We start from the raw sequence: 8,975 nt of genomic DNA on the forward strand, positions 1-8,975 counted from the left end.
GACCGGCAGATGGCAGAGGCGGCTCTGGAAGAGGGGGTTTGCTTAGGGACGCCTGAGCAGACGCACATCTGAAGTGGTTTTGAAGAGACCTGAGCAGCCCAAATGCTTCCCCGCAGCCGCCTGACCTGGGTGCTGTGTGCCGCAGCCCCTGTCCAGGCAGTTGGAGAAAGGGCCTTTCCGGGGCCTGGCGGCTGCTGCCATCAGTCCTCAACCTCTCCCTTCAGGCAGGCTCAGAGCCCCAAACAGCCAGCGCCCTCAGCCCCGCCACTGCCGGCTGGAGCCCTCTCCCCGCCCCTGGCCTGGCTTCCCTCCCTTGTAGCAGTGGCCCCTCCCGCTAAAGGAAGTGGGACGGGGGCTGTTCTAAGAGGAACTAGGGCTGGGAGTCTGGTGCAGGAGCAGGACCAGGGCCATGCCCGAGCCGCCCCCCGGAGCACCCTGAGCCTCTACCCCCGCCACGACCCATCCAGTCCCTCCCCAGAGGCCTGACAGGACACCCCCCCCCACCATGGTAAGTCCTTGAAGGGCGGGCCCTGCAGTGCAAGAGTGGGGGTGGGGCGCCAGCCCAAGGTTGGGGTGCCCTGGACACCACCAACCAGAAGGTGGGGAGGTGGGGAGGGGCCCAGAGGACCCATGGGGGTCCCTCACTACAGCTTCAGGCGCCTCTAGCACCCTTCAGCAAGGACCAAGCTCACATCTGGCAGCACCAGGATGCGGGAATGATGATGGGGGACCAAGGATGGAGCAGGGACCAAGGACAGAGGATGACCGTGCGGGGTCACACGGCATCTGCAGGCACAAGGACAGACTCCCTTCTCAGGGCTTCGGGAACCCGTTTCCAGCCCAGCTGGGGTCCCTCATCCTCCCGTGTGGCCTTGGGCAAGTCACTTCCCCTCTCTGGGCCTCAGTTCCCACATATGTCGTATTTGGAAGTCAGCTGAGATGTAGAAGGTGTTCGGGGAAACTCTCAGAACTTCAGAGAGCCTGTGGGTTCTGCCGCTCTGAGTCCACAGCTGGGAGCCGAGGCTGGGTCGAATGGGCAATGGGGGGCAGCGATCGTGTCGCGACATCATGCCTGTGTAGGGGTGGTCTGGTCGTAGCAATCACAGAAACGGGGCACGGTGAGACCCAGCACGGGCACTGGTACCCTTCCGAGCAAGTATGGGAAGGGATACTCTGTGGCCAAAGGTGTCCCCCCTGCCCCGGGTGAGGCTGAGATCTGATGATGATTACGGTGAAAAGGGTCAGGAGACTGTCACTGCCATGGGTCTAGACCCAGAAGCATCCACATTAATGTGACACCCACATTAAGAGAGAGCCCGGGCGGGCTCGAAAATTTGCACCCACTGCTCCGTGCATCTGTAAGCCACTTCAGCTTTCATTTTTCGTCAGTCTGTCAAGGACAGCATGTGGCTGGGACAGTCACAGAGCCCGTGGTGACAATTGCAGTGCTCCCGGCAGTTGCGGCAGGCAGCTGGCCGAGGTGGAGGAGGCAGGAGCTAGACCAAGAGGCAGGGATCGGGTTAGGCTGAGAGAGAACCTCTCCTGACTTCGGAAAGCCCAGACAAGCTGGGCATCGCTGGCCAAGGACCTCGCTGGGTAACTCACAAAGCAGACCATCCTCTAGAGCTCCAGGCTTGGGATGGGAATTCTTCGAAGAAGGAGCCAAGCCCGAGGTGCTCAGGAGCTCAGATGGGCAGACTTGGATCAAAAGAACACAGGAAATGATCTGTTACTTGAAAGAAAAGCAGCCCCTCCCCAGGAAGCCATGCGGACTGCTTAGTCAATGTTTTGCTCAGCTGATGGGCTGTAGGAGGGGAGATTCTCCCCCAAGAGGACCACGGAGGGGGGAAAGGAGCAGACCCCATCCACGAGGCTAATCCTTGCTTCCTGGAGGGATGCCGACCAGTGCCAGGAAGAGCGTGGGAAGATTCAACGGAACGATGTTCCTAAAGCGCTTTATGGAGCCCCTCTACAGTCCCCATCACCGTGGGTGACGCTCATTCATTGCTGGAGTTTGCAATGGCGCTGGGCAGAGGTGACTCATTCTCGGTCACCGCTGAACAGTGATGGCTCTTGGGCTGTTGGTGCTGCTGATGGTGACGGTATTCACGGGCATCTGTTGTTGCAAGTTGGCGGTGACCGTGTTTCTCGGGGATTTGCCGGTGGTGGTGATGGCTGCTTTCGGAGCCAGCTAGTGCGGAATGTTTGCGGTCGGTGGTGGGTCATTGTCAGGGTGGATCCGCAGAACAATGGCGGTTGGTGGGGGCGGGGGGGTGAGGTTAAGGGTGACTGTTTATAAACTACAGACCAAAAAAGCAGGGAGACCTTTGATGTGGCTGCTTGGTCCGCAGCCAGCAGCCGTGGGGATGGACAGAGAAGGCTGTTGGCCAAGAGAGAGTTGGGGCGGACTCTAGAAGGACGGGGGTCCCCACCTGTCCCCTCTAGTCAGGCCAAAACTCTTTCCCCAAGAGAGGGGGGACTTCAAGAGCCTTTGGAGGCAAGGATGCTGTTTGCACAGTGCAGGGATGCAGGGTGCAGCCCCAGAACCCCACTGAGATGGGGGAGGACAGGACCAAGGCTGCAGGGACACACCAGCGTGGGGGCTGGGGGGCAGGAGCTGGGGGCCAGCCCTAGCACTGGCTGCCAGGGCAGCTTCACATCTGCTCCGTGCTTGTGACCACAGCTTGCGGGACCCCAACGAGGAAGGAAGTGGCTGTTTCGTTGTTCTCTCCAGTCTGGGGCTCTTCTCATCGGCACCCAGGAGCAGAGGGCCAGAGCAGCTAGGGCAAATTGCAAAAGCTCCCGCTTCCAGCCCCTCCCCCTGGCCTTGCCCGCTGACCCGTGGGACCAACCAGCTTAAGGCTACTGCTGCTGGGCATGGCGAGGATGGCTCCGCTTCTGCTTCCCAAGCCTGACCTTGTTGGAGCTGCACGGCTAGCTGCCCCAGGAGGCCTACAGCCCTCAGTGTCCCCATTTTCCCAATGAGGAAATAGCCATCACTGTTTCCAGATGAGGAAATAACCTTCCCTTCCAGGGAGGGTCCGTGAGCTGCTGTAAAGCCCAAAAGTGGCAGAGGATGTCAACTCAGTGACCCCTAAGGTCATGCTTTCATCAGCCACCTTGACCTGCAACCTCCCGATCCTCCCTACAAGATGAGGGGCCAAGGGGGATAGGGGGTGCTGACCCCCACATGCCCCAGGCTGCCCATCCTTCCAGCCTCATTTGGATCTGGAATCTCCACCCCCAAAGAAACAGGAAGCTCCCCTCCCCCTGCCTTCTGCCTTAGACTGGGGCGGGGGGGGGGTCTCTCTGAAGAGTCAAAGTTAGAAGCTACCTCCCACCTCCCACTCTAGCCCTGACTCTCTTTCACAAGAGCCCCATCAGGTTGAGTCATACTTGGCTTGTGGTCAACTGTGACCACAACATCTTCATTGCACCCCCCGCCCCTAAGAAAGGGACTCAGAAATTCAGTTTCAGCTTGATCTAGGAGACTTGGGAGTCGCAGGGAGATGGGTACTCGTGATACAGGACAGGAGACGGCAGTCTCGTCCCCGTGGTAGCGCATTCAGTCCTTCACTCCCTCAACAACCACCCGTCCGCCAGCTCCTATATCTTCTGTCACCGGTCACCTCCACTAAATGCTCTTGGGGCCACCAGCTGCCATTTCCTGAGGCTTCCAGCTCACCTCCTCTCCGCACCAGCTCCCTGACTCCTCTCAGAGAACGAGTGGAGGAGGCTTATTATGGAATCCATTTTACAGATGGGAAAAGAGAGGCTTGGAGAAGTGAGGCGGCCTCCCCAAGACCACAGAGTCAGTCAACTGTCAAGCCGAGCCTCACACCCAGCTGCTCCCATGCCGAAATTCTTGCCTGTCCTTCCATACTCTGTACTCCCTTGAGCAACACCCTCTCTCTCTCTCTCTACCACAAACAACGCATGGTTTTTGTCCTCACAAGGGGCTAGGAGTGGATCTGGAAGTTCCAGGTCCCCCGCTGGCAGGACACAGAGAGACAGAATGGCGGGGGCAGCCAGGGGCAGAGGGCCACTCAGCTGGCTGGGGGAAGCGGAAAGGGACAAGAAGAGGAACCAAGTCCTTGGGGCCAAGAGAACCAGCGAGACGCAGCCAGCTTTGGGACCTCTGACCTCAGAGAAAGGAAGTGGCCTTGAGCTTCGGCCCAGCTTGACGGGCCCAGGAGCGTAGAGACTGGACTGACCCCCGGGGAAACTCTAGACAGACCAACCTTGTCTCTGCCCCACCTTCGTCTGATCTGAAGCACCAACCCCAGCCCCCTCTGACCTGGGCAGGGCTAAGGGCGACGGTCTCTACCATCCTCTCCCAGGTCCTCCCTTCCTGCTGTGCGACCTTGGAGAGGACAAAGAACCTCTCTGTGCTGTAGTGTTCTCTTCCACAAAGTGGACCTAGTCACAGTACTGACCTCAGCATGATCAGTGAGGTCAGTCGCAGAAGAAGCGGAGACCGCAGTGTGGCACACGGTCCCTGCCAGGGGGCTGCTACCTATTGTTATGATGGGTGTTGGTTACCATAGTTACCATGGGAAGCCCAGCACCTCAGAGGTCTTCAGAGAGAGGATCCACTTCCTGCCCCCCCATCAGCAGCCCCCACTTCCCCACCCGCTGTTGACTCCGAGAAAGAGCAGACCCCCCGCCTGCAGCCCCTGAAGGGTATCACTCCTCTCCCAGATTCCATCCTCTGTTCTCACCAACACGCTCTGGTCTCCCCATCTTAAGAACAGGAAACCTGCTCCCTGGACCCTGCTCTCCGCACAGCATCTTTCCCTCTTCGCCTTCTCAGCTAGACCATCTGAAAGCCATCCTCCCGCCCTGTCTACACCTCCTGACCTCCCAGACTGACTTCTGGATGAGGTCGCCAGGGCTCTCTCCAGGGGTCCCTCTGAGCCTCCGGGGAGCCGGACACCTTCAGTAGCTCGGGGATCCGGTCGATGGCTCCCTGCCTCTCCCAAGTGGCCCCTGTCATGTCCGGGTCTCACGGCTCCTGGCTGCCTCCAACTTCCCAGCTGACGCCCTGCTCAGCCTCTACCTTGGACATCCTCTCCAACCCCTGCACCGTGCTGCTCCCACAGCTTTGCCCTCCCCAACCCCCCTCCCACCGCACCCTGGGGTTCTTGGTGCATCCCACCCAGCACCCCCTTCTTGTAACAGACCCCTTGGCAGGCCCCCTGGAACCCCCAAACTGAAATTCACAGACGGTGAAACACACCAACTCCCATTGTTTCAAAAATAATGCGATCTCCTGTAATGCGGAGGAGAAAGTCACTTGGAAGAAAATAGGCACATAAAGATGAAAGTGCTCAGGCCAGTGGCCCACGAACGCCCACCGGAGCCCCCAGGTGCTCACGCCGGGACACGGGAGCATCTCAGGGGGTTGATGCCGAGTGACAGAGGCATCAACCACGCTACTACCATGAGCAGCGCGAGCTTCCAAAATGCCGAACGAGTCTCAGTACAATCTTAGTAACACTAAAAACTCTCTTGGGTAGTCTGGAACATGGAGTGGGTGTCAGCCGTGCAAAACATACTGTTTTTCTGTATAGACCTAAAATAGAATTTGATCTTAGGTTCCAGCGATTATAAACAGTTTTGTCACTTACATAAGCAGCTGGTGGGGTGGAGTGGGGGCTGCGGTCAGGGTGATCATGTATGGACCAATCTGGCACCTGCAGCCCGCTTGAAATGCCAGCCAGTCCCCGTCCCCAGACAACCGAAAACGCTGCCACAATTCTTAGAGTGTCCCCAGGAGCCCCGCTGAGAATTCCCCAAGCTGCTGACAGTCAAGCCTGAGTTCCTTTGCTCGACATTCAAGGCCCTTAGGGACCTGGCCCAGGTTGACCTCCGCTCCATTCATTCACGGGCCATCCCACTAGCCCACTTGGTCATTCAAATGTGCAGCCGGGCCCTGCCCGACCCCCTGCCCTCGGGACCTTGCACACCCAAGACGCAGCCGACGAGCAGGGTGCCCAGCACGTGGACAGGGCGGCGGTGCAGGGTCCCGGGGGCTGTGAGGGTCCAGAGGAAATCTCCTTCTGGCCCGGGCAGGGGAGGACTTCCTACAGGAAGTGTCACCTGAGCCAAGTGCGAAGGCCAGACTGGCAGGGACCAGGCAGGCAGGGTGTTCCGAGCCGAGACCTGAGCACCGGCAATCACGGGGGCGCCGGGGGCAGGGACTGACACAGTGTCTCCCTGGGGGCCGAAGTTAGCAGCACCCGGGAAAAACCTTTGGTGGAATGGATGGGGGGTAACGTGACAGGAAGCCACAGACGGCTTCTCAGCCCCAGAGCGACGAGACCAGATTTGCCACATGAAAAAACTGCCTGTGACAGCTCAGGCTGGAAGCACGTTGAGGGGGGCCGAGCCCTCACCCCCCTACACGCTCCCTCGTCTGCTCTCGGCTCCTGCTTCTGCACCTCCACGCTGCCTGGCGCGCCTCTTCTCCCGGCTCTCGACCGAAGCCCTTCTTGGCTTTCGAGTCCCAGCCCAAACACCCCGTGGGTCCCGGCCACTTGCGGGTGTGGACGGAAGAGCCTGGCCTTGGCTGTCAGACGCGAATCCCACACCCTCAGAGACAACAGAGCTGGGTCTGTAGTCAAGCGTCAAACCCTGCTGGAGCCTCCGCTTCTGTCCCTAAATGTCCCTGAGCCGCTGTAAGGACTGCTGGTGATACGACCTTCACCCCTGGCCCCCCGACTCCAAGCACGTGTCGTAGGCACTTGGTGAATGTTAATTCTGTCCAGGGCCGCTCCGCCTGGGGCCCAACCTCCCAACTCCCTGGGCTGGAAAGGGGCGCAGGACCCTCACTCATTTTGGAGTTTGTGCCCCAGAGCAGTTTACTCCTTCCCATTAACTCCGGAAAGGGAGGCTGCTTCTCCCATTGTACAGATGAGACCACTGAGGCTCAGAGCTGTGTTGGATCACGCCACCTAGATTGGAAGCCAGAGCTAAGCCTCACCAAAAACTGGCCTCATTTAATGTCTGTGGGCATTCCTCAATGAACCCCGCTCTGGAATTGCCCAGGGGCCCCAGGAAAGACTGACCTGTCCTCCTGCCTCTGTCCCACGCTGCCCCTCCTGCCCCATGCCTGCCTGCGTCCTCTCTGCCCAGCTCACCGTCCCTGGAATCTGCATGGCAGACACTGGTCAGTTCTCGGGACTGTCCTCTGATTCCCAGCATCCTTTGCTCTGGGGGTGTCCCCCGAAGCTGGGTTTCTTTCTTTGCCCCTGTTCCTCATCCATCCATCAGGTCATCCCTTCTAGAGCTGAGAAAGGACTCAGTCCCAGTCCCTGCCCTCCAAGAGCTCCAGGTCTGAGAATGATGGGCTTCCTGGAGGTGGCACGTTGTATGTAGGCAGGAGCACGCCTGCCAGGCAAGCTCGGGGCCTCAGACTCCTCCATGGCAGGAGTACACCGAACTGAGAGCGCTTGAGGCAGCCAGTCTGTTTAAGTGTCCGAGGCACCGGATGAGCTGAAAAGTAAGGCTGAAAAGAGAAAACATTCCAGGCAGGCTTCCTGGAGGAGGGGTCTTTTGGGGGAGGAGCCTGTGTCTGAGTCTTCTCCCAGGGGCCTAAGGAAAGTCTAACCTGATTTAAGAGAAAAAAAAAAAAAAAAAAAACTGAGGGAGAAAATGAGAAGGGAAAGTGGCGGGGGCAGAGGAGCGGGGTAACCGCACAGAGCACAGAGGTCACAGCCAGGACAGGCTCGGATGCGCGACCCTGAGGGAGGAAGAGAGGAGGAGGAAGGAGACCACCAAGGGGTGGAAAGGTGGGTGGCAGGTCAAGTGCCATGGAGAAATCAGGGACGCGGCAGGAGCCTGTGCAGGGAGAGGGGGCTGGAGAAGTGGGGGGCGCAGAGTCCGAAAGAGAAGTGAGAAGAAGGGTGAGTCCACCCCCAAACTAGCCTCCCCCCGACCCCCTTCTCCCCTCCCACAGCCACCAGAGCCCCAGGCACACTCTGTCCCCCTGGACCTGGCATCACGGACTCCTGCGTGACAGTGGGACACTAGGTGGAGGGTTGGGAGGACAGAGCCCCCTCCTCTGGGGCAGGGAGCCCAGACTCCAGTGCGCCCACCTCTCCTGGTGTCCCCATATCGGAGAAGGAGGCTGGCAGGTGGCTGAGGGGAGGCAGAATCGGAAGGCAGTGATGGAGGTGAGCCAGGCTGGGGGGGGCTGAGGCATCAGCCCAGCCCCACCCCCCCCCCAAAGCAGCTTACTCCCACCTGGCCACCCCCACCCCAGGGCAGCAAGGAGCGCTTCCACTGGCAGAGCCACAACGTGAAGCAGAGCGGCGTGGACGACATGGTGCTGCTGCCCCAGATCACCGAGGATGCCATCGTGGGCAACCTGCGCAAACGCTTCATGGACGACTACATCTTTGTACCCCGGGCCGCGGGCAGAGTGATGGAGACAGGGACAGGAGCGTGACCGACCCGTGGAGGGAGGGACAGCTCGGGGATGAACGCAGGGAAGGGCGGGGGAGGGACTGCAGCGCGGAAGGGGGAGACAGGCCTGAACAAAGGCGCAGAGGGAGGGATGGGCAGTGCGAGCACCAGCCGGGAGGAGGGGGAGATGGAGGGGCAGCAGGGCTCTGCTCTGGGGGGGCTGGGGTCCTCCCTGCTCCCTCTGTCCTGGGTAGCTCAGCCACAGTACGTACCATCTCTCCTTTCTGGACCCAGCCCTGTGTTTTCCCCAGCACATCTGAGCATCTCCATCTCTTGCTCTGAGCAATGGGGCCCTGGAGGTCCCGGGGGATTAGGATTTAGGGGACAGGGGCCCATGAGGAACAAAGCCAGCCAAAACACCGCACAGCCCTTAACGGCACCCCAGACCTACATTGGCTCCGTGCTCATCTCCGTAAACCCCTTCAAGCAGATGCCTTACTTCACTGACCGCGAGATCGACCTCTACCAGGGCGCGGTAAGACCGGGGCCAGGTGGGAGGCATGGCC

The 8,975-nt window shown here is 59.7% G+C and overlaps 1 protein-coding gene across 3 annotated transcripts in view; it reads left to right on the forward strand.

The window, feature by feature from the left end:
• Nucleotides 1-329: 329 nt before the first annotated feature.
• MYO1F (myosin IF) overlaps nt 330-8,975 on the forward strand; it is a 31,224-nt gene continuing 22,578 nt past the window's right edge. Inside the window, exons 1-4 of one of the 3 annotated variants that reach the window (XM_032308651.1) lie at nt 330-508; nt 7,961-8,177; nt 8,267-8,404; nt 8,855-8,944. In XM_032308651.1, coding sequence (XP_032164542.1) covers nt 8,172-8,177; nt 8,267-8,404; nt 8,855-8,944 — 234 coding nt within the window. In that variant the 5' untranslated portion in view covers nt 330-508; nt 7,961-8,171. The remainder of the gene's footprint in view (nt 509-7,960; nt 8,178-8,266; nt 8,405-8,854; nt 8,945-8,975) is intronic. The other 2 variants (XM_032308667.1, XM_032308657.1) reach the window with 2 other exon arrangements.

Source organism: Mustela erminea, chromosome 1 (assembly GCF_009829155.1).
Source record: "Mustela erminea isolate mMusErm1 chromosome 1, mMusErm1.Pri, whole genome shotgun sequence".
In the NCBI taxonomy this organism is placed as follows: domain Eukaryota; kingdom Metazoa; phylum Chordata; class Mammalia; order Carnivora; family Mustelidae; genus Mustela; species Mustela erminea.